This window comes from Hypomesus transpacificus, chromosome 17, assembly GCF_021917145.1.
Source record: "Hypomesus transpacificus isolate Combined female chromosome 17, fHypTra1, whole genome shotgun sequence".
NCBI lineage: Eukaryota > Metazoa > Chordata > Actinopteri > Osmeriformes > Osmeridae > Hypomesus > Hypomesus transpacificus.
Genome location: NC_061076.1, coordinates 16,191,029 through 16,206,770, shown reverse-complemented (window position 1 = coordinate 16,206,770; position 15,742 = coordinate 16,191,029). Strand labels below are relative to the sequence as shown.

At 40.9% G+C, this 15,742-nt stretch overlaps 2 protein-coding genes across 2 annotated transcripts; both read left to right on the top strand.

Moving 5' to 3' along the window:
- The first annotated feature begins 667 nt into the window (after nt 1–667).
- On the top strand, nt 668–3,899 carry hoxb6a (homeobox B6a). Its single transcript, XM_047038536.1, has 2 exons — nt 668–1,864; nt 3,066–3,899. The coding sequence occupies exons 1-2, from the start codon at nt 1,435–1,437 to the stop codon at nt 3,317–3,319; spliced, it is 684 nt and encodes a 227-aa protein (XP_046894492.1). The 5' UTR covers nt 668–1,434; the 3' UTR covers nt 3,320–3,899.
- Nucleotides 3,900–5,857: 1,958 nt separating this feature from the next.
- Nucleotides 5,858–8,381, top strand: hoxb5a (homeobox B5a). The gene is made up of 2 exons (XM_047038513.1): nt 5,858–6,572; nt 7,267–8,381. The coding sequence occupies exons 1-2, from the start codon at nt 5,984–5,986 to the stop codon at nt 7,512–7,514; spliced, it is 837 nt and encodes a 278-aa protein (XP_046894469.1). The 5' UTR covers nt 5,858–5,983; the 3' UTR covers nt 7,515–8,381.
- Nucleotides 8,382–15,742: the final 7,361 nt, after the last annotated feature.

The window sequence follows — 15,742 nt, the reverse complement described above, 5'->3', positions numbered from 1 at the left end:
AATTATTTTGAACACTGATTACCAGATAAATATTATGCTATACGCCAAAAGTTTTTCTTTAAAGTAGTTAGACAATTATTGACAGAGACTTGTGACCGGTCGATTTGTTCTCAACAAATGCTCACAACAATGGTATTTCCCGTTCACAAAAAACTAAGCCAAGCCAGAGGAGCAACTGCGTCCTGCTCCATTTCAGAAATAGTCCAAATGAAAGTAAAAAAGATTCAGTACACAGTGAGGTAACACTTACTTCTGCGAGAAAACCTAACTTATTTATGGGACTGGGGCTGATTTATGATTTAGAGACACATATCGGTGCCATATAACTGTGCCCTTTGTAAATGAAAAACAGGCCTATGGGCTCAACACGAGTTCTAGTGGAGAAGTGAAGGAACCATTGAGTGCTTTACAAAGCCTAAAGACCTGCCCCCAGTCAATAATTTTTAAATTAAAACCAGGGCCTGAAATGTGGTTTCGTAAGCATGCATGTAAATACATACAGACCAGACAAATGTGGTAATCCGCAACTTTTAGCAACCACAAAACGGGGCAGTGTCGTTCCTCAACCAACCAAACAAGATCGTCTAAATGCATGGCCACACTGGTTTTATGAACACTGATAAAACAAAGCTAGGATCTACTGTAGACTATGATATTGAGCTACTATTCTCAATATAAGCCGTCAGAATGATTGCTGTACTATCCAGATGTACATACTGTCTGTATATTCACTCTGAGTAGGATGGATGTCTTTAATGCCTTGTCAATAACTCAGATGGAAATTACAAGTTAAATAACAGTGATGAGCACATATGAAGTGACGAATTACGTCTCCTCACATATTGAGTTGAGATAATGCCTCTGACCACAAACATGATAGAGTTTCAGGATAGGCTAAATACGATTCACTATCTCCGACCGTGCATGCGCTTTTGAAACGACGCAGTTTCTTAAATCCATTTAATGTGGGGAGTGTTTAAAAGGAAGGCTAAAATAGTTTGCCTTCAGTGGAGAGGACCGTGTGTACTGTATATGGTTGCACGTTAGACCAAACACAAGGGGGAGAAGTGTCGATGTATTCAATTTAGCACTTTAAGATTTCAGTGTGATTCGTATTGTGCAATCTCATTGGAGGGAGAGAAAGGCGAATGAGGGGAAAAAAACGCTCTCTGGTTTGCGCTGGGGTCCCCCGGCGCATGCAATCTCAGCCCCCCTCAAGGGTGCTATTTTGCAGGCACGGACGCTCGCGATTGGTCAGCCCTCGGTCAGATGGTACGATTTCCCTCTGTCCCGCACTGGCACATAGCCACCCAGCGCCCCCCACCCCCCTCCCTCAACTAAAACCCAATCTCCGATAAACTACTGATAGCTAAACCACTTGGACTATAAAACACAACAAATCATAAACCAAGGAAAAGAGCCCGTGCCCTCCCAATGAGTTCCTATTTTGTAAACTCAACTTTCCCAGTGACTCTGCCCGGAGGACAGGAGTCTTTCTTGGGACAGATACCGTTATATTCCTCCGGATACACAGATTCTTTAAGACACTATCCCGGTGCTGCCTATGGAGCTACCAGCGTTCAAGACAAGGCGTACCCGTCTTCTTACTACCAGCAAGCAAACGGTGCCTACGGTCGGGCTGCTGCTGCCGCCGGTGCATGCGACTACGCAGCAGCCAGCTTTTACAGGGAAAAGGACCCTTCGTGCGCTCTCGCCAGCATAGAGGAACACTCGCTCGTGCTGAGCCAAGACCATCGCAAGACGGACTGCACGGGGCAGAATAAAAGCTTGTTCGGCGACAGTGACGATCAGAAGCCTTCGACGCCCGTCTATCCATGGATGCAAAGGATGAACGCGTGTAACGGTGAGTTCACACTGTCCTGTCATTCTTTTTTTTCTCTTGTATTGTTTTTTTCCCCCTGTCGGGGTGATAACATAGAGCTAGGCTATTGCATGTGACCTACTACTGTACTGTACCGCGCCGGAAGAGCACAGGCTAAAAAATAATGTCGCCCTGTTGTTGTATGTTATCACTGAGACTGAAGGGAAGCGTTAGCAGACAATCTCCACACTTTAGCAGTTCCCTTCATTATTACAGTATTTTCTGTCCATCAGCTGATGAGTCTGGTTCCAACCGCCTCGAGGATCACATTATTCACGTTCTAGATTACAAGAGCTCGGAGCACAAGCACATCCGTGGCAACAATAGAAACTCAGTTCCATCAAAGATTTCACTTATTATTTCTACTCTCGTCAATTAGTTGTACCCCTTATCAACAACAAAAGGCCATATGGTTTTAAACAGTACAGCAAATACACTTGGTTGAATGCGTATAAACAGCATAAGTACTGCACCACATCAGGAAACAGCATGGGTACAATAAATTACATTACAAGGAATTCCAATTTGATGCAAATAACTTAAACAACGTCTACTTTCTTGACTGCTGGATTTAGTATAATTTGATCTGAGATCACTTTACTGGTAACCTTAATAATCTAACAGTTTATTGCAATTTACAATGATGTCATGTAAGTGACAAGAAAAAAGGCAAATCAGGAATATATGTGAATGATTCATTGTAATTCTTAAAAAATACCATCGTAGTTGTCTCTCAAAAATGTAGATTCCAGATTGTGTATTAAAATAAAAATGTGATAATACATGAAGAACGCTCAGACCATTATGCCCCTTGGAATATGTTTTAGACTATGATCAACGAACAGGAAACAGACTTGTATTTCTTTGGCTTGTTGTCAGACGCAAAATTATATTTTCAGTCTTGTAACTGAGTAGGATACGTTGGCTAAATCGGCAGGTCATTTGTTGCTTAGCTAAAAAGAAAACAGTCATTGTTGACATATTTAACATTAGATGGTCCAGCTTCGATTTAGTACATAACGTCTTATAGCAGCATGTAACGAAGCGTGGGCTACACGCCTCAAACTGACTAGGTTCTCTGAAACCCAAAGCTCTTTCTCTCCTTGATATAGGCTATCTGCCAGTGCAATAAACCCAAGCTCGAGGTTAATATTTGACTACCCCTTTCCCTTTCTTTTCACAGGGACATTCGGTAACCCCGGTCGCCGGGGTCGACAGACATATACCCGCTACCAGACGCTGGAGTTAGAGAAGGAGTTCCACTTTAACAGGTACCTGACCCGGAGACGCCGCATCGAGATCGCGCACGCACTGTGCCTAACAGAACGCCAGATCAAAATCTGGTTCCAAAACCGACGGATGAAGTGGAAAAAGGAGAATAAACTGATAAACTCCTCTCAAACCAATGGGGAGGAGGAAGAGAAGGGGACGGAGTAAAGAAAGAAAAATGGAATAATGTTGTAAGAAAGGAAAGAGAATGCATAAAGGCATTCTTAATTTTAAGACATGAGGATTCACCTCCTTCATATGTCCAAAGTTTCCAATGGTGAAGTTGTATTTGGTAAATTTGATGTAGCATTCCAGAAGTTCACTTCACTTTTTATTTTTGTTACTGTTAATGTCTGTTAATGTTTTTTTGTTATCATAATTCGGGTACCCGAATGGCAGTGTTTTTGTGAGCTCGTCTCTTGATTTAGGACGTGGTCTTATAATGTTAACGACCATGTAACGAACTATTTGAAGTATCTATGTCATATCTGTATTCATATTTAAAATGTATAGAAATAACGGGAAATTCTCCTTGAATGGTGAATTATTGTCTTTCGTTTGTAAGCTAATGCCCAGACTTAGCTCTTTCGTTGAATTGTTTTAAGTTTGAAAGGGAAATACTGATCTACTGACAACTCAAAACTACCTAGACTGGGTCAAAAGTTTATATTTTATGGATTTTATAAGTGGTTTATGTTTGTGGTTTGTCACAAATTCGTATCTGCTTACAAACTCATTCAATAAAATGTATGAGCTATTCAAACTGTATTCCTGTCTGCGCGTTTTCTTATAAAGTACGATTCGTAAGCGTCACACGCCGTTCACAGCGTCATTGACCCTTAAGTGTATATGTGCTTACTTGGAAGAAACCACTAAGATTCATAAAAAATATTTAAATGAAAGCTGATTTTGTGCGGGCTAGCGTGTGTTTCTAACACCTTTGACCTTCATTAAAAGAAGCCAGGGACGTTTGCCAATCTTATCCATCTTATTTGTTGTCAACCCTTGCCACATGTGAGCAAACAGGCTTTTTCTTGCTTGCTTTTAGAGCATGTGTAAGAACTTTGCAAATTGATGTTATCCGATAGGCGATTCAAAACGAAGACTGTTGAATAGTGACAACTAAAACGCGGAAGTGTTTTAATTGATGACCTGAGGAGAAAGCTGACCTGTCCGTCCAACGCACTCTCACCCAAACACTGGACAGTCCACGCGACCAGGTCTCAGAGATTACACATTCCCTCTCCAGGTGTCAAATAGCACATTCACTAAGAAATCGTGACTGCTTTTCTCCATTAGTCTACGTACTTATAACACATATTCTACTCAGCAACTTTATGTTGCTGTCTGGATTCTTTCGACACCAACGCCGTTGCCGATGTGACACCACTTACACATCAGGTAGACTAGACATCAGATTGCCAGCAGTAGGCTACGTCATTTGGAGCAAAACTACACTTCGCCTATGTAAATGTGAATGCTGACAGGTGTGGCCCAATGTAAAACACAACCTGATGGTTGCAGTAGTAGCCTAACACAACACGTTTCAGGCCAATCTAGAATGAATACATTCACAATAGTTTAAGACTATCAGAGTCACTGCCCCCAAGGAAGTCTGGGAAATTTCATCTCTTCAATTCCGGTCTAAATGTAAGCATACATGCATGTTTTGTATCGAGGGGTTTACATATCTTAACACATGTAAAATAGATAAATTGTGCTTCTCAATCAACAAATAATAAATCACGCTTTTGCATTCCTTGTGTGCAGCTGCAAAACGTTTGCAATGAGACATTTTGAATAGCGCTGTTTGAACGAACACATGACAGGTTGGCGCTACTTGGACAAAAACGCATTTCTTGCCTTCCTTGTGTCACACCTTTCTTTCCTGTTCATTGCTTAAGTCAGAAGATTCAAATCAAAAGTGTTGGTAGGAAAGATCTTTGAGAGTAGGCCTTATTTAATTACAGTGGGAAACCTGAATACTAGTGTTTGCTGTCATGTAAATAGCCTACAATCTGTTGGCGTGACCCATGCATGCATAGGCTTCAGATGGTCCATTTGTTACACAGAGCCTATGCATTACATACAGGTATCCACCCTATTTTTTGTTATGTATTATTAATATTTTTAGGAGTTGCAGTCGTAGAAGTAGTTTAGTAGTATTAGTATCATTGTTGTTGTTTGCAATACTGCAGTACTGGTCAACTTTCTGGATGTTTCTCAGCAAATATTGGCTGTTTAATTTCACTTAGGGTCATCATAGCTATGAACATTGATTTCGGGTGGATGGTCTTCTATTATTATTAAGTTATTAATTAAGTATTTATGATAAAACTAATAGTTTTGACTCACAGATAAAGCCAGTAAAGATGTAAATGTTGTTGCGGGAGCACTTTCCAGAAGAAAACGTAATGGTCAAACAAATCATTTTTATTGTCGCCGAAAACAACCTAAATCCTGAGTAAAACCACTTTCTCAAAGTCCTTTTTTGTGCAATAAATTCTGTTCCCAGTAGGTGACGCTCTCTGCCAACCCGGAGCACAACCCAGAAACGGGGAGGCACACGTTGACTTCAGCCGAACGACTCCCATCTCGTCACCATTTGTAACCATAGAGCATGAATTACCTCTTGAAGTCATCAGTGAGAATTTACGACTGGTCAACAAAAGCACGTGATTCCCAAACGCACCCCCACCCACCATATTTGGCCGCATACATAGCAAAAACGAAGTACAGTGCATTGCTATAATTCATTAATACATCATAAATCGTGAAGCACAGCGTTATAACGACCAAGATCTACAAATCAAGCCCTCTAAAACAACCTAAATGAGCTCTTACTTTGTAAACTCGTTCTCAGGGCGCTACCCAAATGGCCCCGACTATCAGTTACTAAATTATGGAACCAGCAACAGCGCTATGAACGCCTCGTACAGGGACTCCGGCACCATGCATTCGGGCTCTTACGGTTACAACTACAATGGAATGGACCTAACCGTCAATCGTTCAGGCAACGCCGGCCACTTTGGGGCTGTCGGAGACAACTCCCGAGGTTTCCAGTCTCCGGTCCCGGAGACGCGTTTCAGGCAGCCGTCAAGCTGCTCGCTCGCGTCCCCCGAGCCTCTGCCGTGCGCCAACAGCAGCGAGAGTCTGGGACCCAAAAGCTCTTCTCCCCTTTCCGACCAAGGCGTATCGACAGCGGGCACAAACCTCACCAACACAACACATTTCACTGAAATAGACGAGGCAAGCGCTTCTTCTGAGACGGAGGAGGGCAACCATAGAGCAAACACCAACAACCCCGCGAGCCGGACGCAGCAAAAACAGGAGTCCACAGCAACCTCCACTACCGCGGCATCGAGTGACGGCCAAAGCCCACAGATATTTCCCTGGATGAGGAAACTGCACATTAGCCATGGTACACATGTGTATATGTATAATACGTATTATCGTTATCAAGGGCTGTGTGTTTGTATTGTGTGTTGGTTTTTAGTTAGCGTTTCCTCTGTGGCGCCGGATGGTGCCTTTTATTTTAGCAAATTCCACAAAAGCGCCATAAATCTGTCAAGAGGGCTAGCCTTGCAAGCCGAGAGCGAGAGAATGGGAGCGGGTGGTAGAGAGAGGGCAAAACGGCAGGACGACTTAGAAGTAGTTGTTCCTTTGAAAAGTTAAGCTTTATTACGTGTGGGAACTTTATTGCCGTAGTGGGGGAGAGGACGGCAATAAAGTGTCGAGAATGGAGAAAGAAAAGAAAGAGAAGAGAGACCAAGTTCGGAACGAGGAGAACAGTGAATATTGATGAGTAGAAACGAATGTGATCCAACATCTTTACAGTAAATGAAAATAAGATGTGTTAAAGTAGTGAACTGATAGATTTGTTATCAGCTACCCCACCCCCTCGACTACATCAGTAGAATAAATTGCCTGCAAATTTGATTAAGGCCATTCTTTCTTGTACATTGTGTGTACTCCAGTTTAGGCTCGTTGGGCTTTGTCTGTGTATTGTTTGTGTAAACCTTTGCTGGTCAAATCTGCTGGAGTTTTTTTTGCTTCATGTTTTTGTCGCCCACACTCGCTAATATTGACCCTTGCGTTTTGTCCATACTCTTCAGATATGACGGGACCAGACGGCAAAAGAGCGAGAACCGCTTACACGCGCTATCAGACGCTAGAGCTGGAGAAAGAGTTCCATTTCAATAGGTACCTAACCCGGAGGAGGAGGATAGAGATAGCCCACGCGCTCTGCCTCTCAGAACGGCAAATTAAGATCTGGTTCCAGAACCGAAGGATGAAATGGAAAAAGGACAATAAACTGAAGAGTATGAGTCTGGCTACTGCAGGTAGCGCGTTCCAGCCGTAGTGGCCACGCTAATTAACAGAAATCGAAGAAATGATTACACGGATTCAAAATAGATTTCAAAAACATTATAACTGAGTACTGTACAGCGCGGCACCTTTTGGCATGTTCTTGATGTTTTAGAACAACTTAACCTCTACTGTGGTACTGCTTCTATATATACAAAAAAAAAAACGTTAATGTTCATATGTTATTGTCTTTTAAATACAGTGATTATTGTTTGGAGATTAAAACGAGAGAAAATGCTACCAATGCCGCCAGTTGTTAATGTTATAAATATCGTTTGTGTCAAGTACTATGTTAATGCTTTCTTGAAAGTTGGCATGTGAGCTCTTAAATGTTATAACTTATTTACAACTATAACGAGTGTACACCTTTGAGTTTACAGCTTTAAAGACTCTGCTCAAATATGAAGTGAAGTTAGTGTAGAGGGCCCCCCCTGCTTTTAGGCTACTGGAATCTTGAGGTCTCCTTCAAGTTCTCCATACCATTGTTTGAATCCAAGCGTTGGCTTTTGTCACGTGTTCAAATTTGTCATTTATTTTCTGGAAAGAAGGGAAACTTGTGCATACAAAAACATCCAAGATAGGTTCCTGTATCCGTTCATATGTGTATAGTTATATTCGATATGTAATTGTATATTATTGGATCATGTTTATGTTCCAGAGAGGGTGTACATATTAACATTTTTAATGTGACCAATAGGCTATTTGTAGTGGGCAGAGCATATGACAACTATGTGTGTATGTGAGGGGGGGGGGGGCAACTGTCATGTAGACCTGCCTGTAAGCATTTTGCCAATAAGCTTTTTGTATTTGTTTGTAGCTTACCTTGGAGTAAAAAATAAAGTTCCTCATACTCAGACCAAAACCATAGAGCAAACGGGTTATAATTCTGCGTCCCCTGCCTACCTTGTGCATTACTCGGCCTTATTCTTTCTCACACCTAGGCCTAGACAGGGAAGAGAGTCAGCTTAAAACCTGCCAGATACCTCGACGAAATACTTTCAAATTTGCCAAAGTTTTCCCCAAAACATCCGGATGAATTAAATTGAAGGATAAAAAACGACAATAATAGATTACAGTCATGTTTACGCAATGCGCACAAGGACACATATGCGCAGTAAAATACTGCGCAAATGTGCAATCATATTACCTTATTACCTAACCTGACCCAAATCACATGAGACAACTCCAGCAAAAACATCAGCAACAACAATTAGCAACAACAACATAAGCGACACTGATCTAAAATCAAGCAGTCTATCCTTGTTGACAAACTGTGACTCAGCAAATGTTTGTAAATTGGTCATTTTCTATAGTAATGATTTCCTGGTCGTTTAACGGTGGCGCTCCTGTACAAATTAGTTTACGTCTCGTTTTTAGTAAACAAGCACTGGACTTTGAAACTTACCGACGAGTTGTCAACCGTTTTTTTTCAGGTCCTACACGCTACTTTTGAGAGCCGAGAGAAGGTCCTGCCAAAAAGCCCATCTGCCTGGCGTTGCCTGGCCGCTTGTATTTTGAAAATTTTCTTTCCCCTTTGGCCAAACTATACCAAAAGAAGCTATGACATTTACATGTCAAACGGATGAGGGTTTTATCTTGAAGTTAGATCGTAAAAATCGCCCAGGCCACAGACAGATACCCCTTACTGGCTCTCAAAAGTCACGTGGGGTCCATAAAGTTAGTTTTATGGTTTTGGGGAGTTGACAATGTACTATATATTTCACATTCTAGAATGCAAGTGACGGTTTAACTGCTTCGGAGGGATTCTAAAGGGTCAGTAGTGAGTGGATAGCGTACTGGCAGGCCACTGCCTTGCCCTTGTCTGGTCCATACAATGTCTGCGCTCCAGTTCGAATCTTATCTGGGCGGATATGGAGCCAGTGGAGTGTATGAACGCACCAAACGCACAGTAAGTCCAGTTTAAAGGCTTATTTCGCCGGGGTCTAGCTGTGTTGGGGGAGGAGAAGGGGAGGCATCGTTTGTGATTACTGTCATTCATTTTGGTCTCCGTGTCATAGTACGCTATTGATATGATACAGAGTATTTGTAGATTCACGTATTAAACTTATTTTATATCTGCAAAGTCTGGAGGGACATGTGTAACAGTGTTTTTGTCTATAGACTCAGGTTATGGATATTTGCGTTAAGTCCGCTCCTTGACCTCTTCTTAAGGTTTCATATAGCCTACACTCCCAGTATGCATGGATTTGTAAAATAACAGTAAAGTCCTTCTATCTTTCGTTATAGTCGTTTCTTTTTAGAAAAGTCAGCCTTTTATTGCATTGTGGTAGTCTACTTCTTAATAACTTATAATTTCAACATGAATTGGTGGATTGCCTATAGTTTATCTGCATGGACCGCTGTAATGATTATGGAGTCTGGAAAAGTTGAGACAAAAGTTTAAACTCTGACTTAGGCCTATGTAAAAACAAAGTAGAAAACAATTTCATTGTGTGTATATTTTCTTGTAACATATTCGATATTTTTAGGGCTATTATTTTTACCTTATGTACCGGACTGAATGCAAATTACAAGCGCCCTCTACCCCCCCCCCCCCCCCCGCCCTAGTGACCCCCCCCCCCCCCCCTCCCACACACACACACACACGCACACACATGTATAATGATATGCGTCCAAGAGGTACAAGCAAATCTTTGTTCGTACACCGCCCAAGTATTTTCCTGGCAGGAAGGGTGTGAATAACAAAACTGGATGCAAACATTCTTATTTCCTTTAATAAAGTGATCCTCGAGCAACTTAGAGCAATTAATACTTATCCAATACTTTGCATGTTGCCGTGGTTCTTCCATTATGTCAGCCGTTTAATAGTTGTGTGACAGCTACACGTACATTTGATATTCAATATAAAAACTTTCAAGCATTGTATCCTAATTGTGATGAATACGCTATCCTTCTCTTCCATCGCTGGAAGATACAGTAGATTAAAGACGAACGTCTTTTAAAAAAACAATTAGGCCTAGTGCAGTAGCAGTCCACAGGGCTACCGAGACATGGGCCCAAGGCTGGGCTAGTTTAGGGAACGAGCGATGGGATCCTCTTTTGGAAGTAAAAAAAAACCGTGACCTCTGAAACTTTCATTAATTATGTTCATTCAGACCCATCCAATGTCTTTTCAGTATGGAGATGCGTGACTCCTCTACTTGCACCATATATTTTCAAACCGATCAATAAATAGGCCTGCATGATCCCAGTCGAGGTTAGCTGCAGCTTTAAGGTAAAATGCAGTTCTGCCTTGTATTAAGTTATTGCAGAATCCCACTGACGTTACACAGAGTGGAGCATATGGTAAGGTCATTATTTAAATTATGAGAAAAATGTATAACGAAATAGTCATTCATTGAATGTAAACGTATGAATTTGTTTGCCACATTTGAAACAGTGCCAACACAAATTAATTGCAACGTAAATCGAAATGTACACCCTGGACAACCTGAATGTTTAAAACTTTTGTTTTACATTAAACCCATGTTTTTCCGGTCCTTATAGCACTACATAACTACACCATTATTTATTTATCTTTTATTTTTTAACTGTAGCCTTAGCGCTGTGTGTGTGTATACATATGTGTGTGTGTGTGAGTGTGTGCGTGTGTGTGTGTGCAGCTCGAGGAAGTTTCAGACAGTAAACAGGAACTCTCGCGGGGAGAGGCAGGGTCTTCCATATCAATTTTTCATCGGCTTCCTTTTTATAATGATAGCCTACATTTGCAAGGGCCTCGGCCACTGCCCCCTGCTCAGAGGTAGAGCAGAACATGTATTTAGTTCCTCTTCAAAGTTGTTTAACGAGTTTACCGACCAAGACCCCTACGAAGTCGACCACTTTATTTTTGGCTTCATCAGTTTCCCGTATATGTGTACAGTCAAAATCTTATCACAAGCCTAAAGTTTTGTAAGTGGGTGGGTGAGTAAATAGGCGAAAGCTTTTTTATTGAAAGGTGTGTGATTGTCTTTTTTTTACACGTGGTTGTTTTCTGTAATCATATCAGGAGATGGGAGAAAGCAGAAGGGGTTGAGGTAAAGAATGGACATGAAAAAAGTTGCTTAAGGTCACCCTACTGTTCATCGTGTTATTTTATGGTGGTATGGAGGCTTGCAATAATGCAACGGCCACGGATTGTCATTAAAATAGCAGTTCCAGATGCCTACACAATTGTACATTTGTAAATAACTAATAATATGTTAAATATTTGAACAGTTACTGTGGTAAGAAAAATATAAAAATACAACTGTGTTTCCAAAAGCTAAGAAAACGTTTTTCTCCAGCATTTTCGATGTTGGACATTGGAGCGTCGATTTCCAACGTTTAAATTGTCATTTGAACAACATAATGGGTTTTGCATATTGATAGGGGTAATCTGGGCTCATATCTCATCCATAATGCATGTGGACGGTGTCACCGCGAGGTCAGCAGACAAGCGATGCAGAGCGAACACCAAAGCGCAGGCGCAGGCAAGGAGCACAGAGCCCATTAGGCGCAGTTATACGAGCGTGTTTACCCACCGACAGAGGGGAAAGGAATTAACCAGTTCTGTTTTTATTTAGGCTACCTCTTGTTTTTCCCACTTCTGTATCCGATTCGTGGGGTAGGGTGACAGAAGCAAGGAAAACATCCGCAATTTCAATCTGACATGGTGGAGCACGTGTGGATCCTCACCGACTCGAAGCTGATTTCAAACGGAAATGTCTCCAACACAATGCTATCGTTATCGCCTTGAAAAATAACCAAAAAAGAGGAGCCTAATATGTGATGCACAATTAAAGTGTCACTCGTTTTCTCTATTAATTACTGAAATAATCTGTTGTTCTGCGCTATATTAGGTGGCAAGATACCAGCTTCCAAAGTGGGTATTTTATCAGCCTTTGATTTTGGATAGGCCTACTATTTTACCTGACAATCTATGCGCATACATATGTTAACATTCTAGTGGTTCTAAAAATCTTCTACTGCTAGGAAATTAATAATAAGGGGGATTGGCAAAATGGAAAAACAACGGCGTTTGTTAATTATAGCCTACTAAGAATAACATTAACGTGGTTTTGTGGTTGGGAAAGGGCTATGTGGCTTTGTCCCGTGGCCGATTTCACATCGATAATATTTGTGATCTGATTTCAGATCATTTATAGTTTAAAACATGTACGCTACGCTATTGTTATTAAGAGCCAATCTTAGCAACAGCCTTTTACGTAGGCCGAAAAGCAATTTTGGAGAAGCCTGCATACAAACTCTCATCCGCTCCACAGGACCTCAAGTCCGACCGAAATGTTTTACTCAACAGCCCAAGAAAAGTATTTAGCCCCCCCAAAATGTCTGATGCTGCACATTGCTTTCATGCTAATTGTTTAAAATGTCGTTATACATGTGCTGAGGAAAATTCTGTCTAAATGCAACTCTCTCCCGTGGCCAGCAGAGCCCGCTTTAGACCAAGTTCACAGCCAGAAAAGGCAGTGTGGCGCTCTACCACCCACCACGCGACAAACTCATTTGAAACCCATTGTTATAAACACATGATAACCTAAAACCCAAATTCTTCACCCATACACCTTCCGTGTTTGGATGAACTCCTACTTCCACACAATGTGGTAACATGCACTTTCAGAGCTCCTCCAAATGGAGTTACGTAATTTCCATGTACTTCCCTCGTCATTGTATTGTGTAAGGATTCGAACACGACGAGAAACTAGCCCAACAGTGTTGGCAAACGGCACGTCTAGCGATACGAATGTAATGTTATAGGCTACTCTAGATGTCTTTCTCTTTTCGCCTTGAGCTAAAGAAGGTGATTCCAGTATTGTCAGAAAGGGTTATATAGCTGGGGTCAAAAAGTTGAGGGGTCAAAAGTTTACGTCGTGCGTGACTCTGCCGTCGGCTGTCGACTCTGTATTCTCTAGACCAATTGCTGTATGTCTATGGCGAAGTGGGAGAGGAGAGGGAGGTATAGAGAAGAGGGGGCGCATGGGAGGGTAGGAGAGTGAAGGGCTACACATTTTCTCATGCGAAAAGATGATAGAAAATGATAGTGTGAAGCAAGGGAGAGGTGAAGGGCTGACCTTCTTGGTAACAATAGCAAGTCCATGCGCGCGAAGGAAAGAGAGCAGAGGAAAATGGACGATGCAACGGAGGCAACGGAAGGGATTTGATGACATTGGGGTTCAACAATGCAGGTGTCTGCCCTCTTCTTTGTGAGCCTCTTCGCTGTTGTAAAATGGGATGGCTCAAGTAATGCTCCAGTCAAAAATACATTATTTTTCTCAAAATCATGTCTGAGAGACAAAAGGGATTGATAACCGAATGTAAAATCAAACTAAATGACTCAAACATGCTTTCATGTGCTTTACTGTGCACATAAAAAATTATTCATTAGCTTATACTCTAGTAAGATATGCTGTAAAAGTACTTTTAAATATCTTTGTAGGCCTGCTATCAAGAGGTTAATATGTTATTAATATGATAATTTAATGAAATAATTATATGTATGTATAAGTCATACGAATACTACTACTACAACTACTAGTAGACTACTACTAATTTTCAATACATTGCCTTTGCTCTTTGCTGGCTTATCAACATAGTCCAGGCCAAAATGTTGTGCATACCATTGCTCACATGAAATGCTTCAATGCAAAATATTGTGGTCCCCAACCCCCATGCAAAGTAGAGCTATATTTAAACCAAAACATTCAGTATTCACTTACAGTATCTTTGGAAAGTTATTTTAGTTACTACTTGTCCACATGTATTCATCTTTAGAAAATAGTCGTTAGGATTTAGTAACTCTGATGTCCTGTTACGATATGGCCTACTTGCATTTCAAAGTACTGTTTGAAGTGGGAAATTATGTGTGACAGGGTTGCCTCGCCTCTTTAGCAAAAGTGTACAATGAATACAAGAAGGAAGTGACGCCACACCAGACTGTAAAAAAACATTTTCTTCTCAATGTCTTCTTCTGGATGCGGAAACAATCATTTTCGTCAGTTTGTGAAAGGAGTTAGGGACATCTGACTATCAGAAACATATGTTTTGATATCGTTTTGTACACCGTTTGACAACTTTATCTAGTAGTTAAGAATATCAAACTTGTATTCAAAGCTTCAATGCCTCTAACTGGCCATTAGAACATTTTGGAACAAACAGGCCTTACACATTTCTATTTACGTAAACCTCTTCATCTATGTCGACAAGTTGAATGGGTGCGCTTGGACACATATTGTTGAAGTATGTTTTATGGTTAGAAGGGAGGGGTGGGGAGGTTGCAAAAGGGTGAGAGAGAGGGGGGTTCGGCAAGGACAAAATTGATAATTCAGTAAATAAATAATTACGTTATTGACATAAACATTTGGACAAATGGTAGAGAGCGGAATGGTATATAATTCTGGTTGGTTCGTATTTTGCCAAACAAAGTGCATAAGTGGTGAATAATTGTATTAGAGAACACGTCCCAATTGGAGTTCAACAGGAGTTCACTGAATTAATTTCAATTCCATTGTAGCAAGCGCCGTTGCCTGGCAGAGCATTATGGTGAATTTTTATATCTGCAGTTTGCACAAGGCCACCATTGACGAGGGTGAATCTTGATTTAAATTCGTTTACATTTTGTGTTCAAAACCTAATGTTGTTTTTGTTCAAAATGTAAAATGTATGGTGGCATAAAATGATTTATTTATATTCCATATATTATTACCAATATAATTCTCACAATGCACGTATATTTTTATTTTAATAAAATAGAGGCATAAAGTGAGCATGTGCAAGATAGGATACTCCACAACTTGAGTGCCAGGGCAAGGTATCGAATTACCTCAAATGAATTCACCTGATACTTTAACAAGCAAGTACTTTATTACGGACTATATCTAACAGTTAATGTCACATACTAAAACCTGGCAAACTTAATATAACAGATAATGTATACTACAATTCAAGCTACTGTGGTATATCAATGTTTGTTATCTACACTTTTGTTCCTTCTTATAGAGAACTGCATATTTTATTTATGCAACAAAGAAAATGAAGACATGCTCTTTGCTCGATTTGTTTTTCAGGCTTCGAAAGCCTTTTTGAATGAATCCCCCTTCCTAACCATTTCTCTTCAAAGTAATGACCTGAACACAATTCAACATGACCGAGCAAGCTATGCATAGAAGCTGCGAGTGGGAGAGACCCGGAGAAGGGGTGAAACGCAGGTCAGCGCGTCTAACAAATATT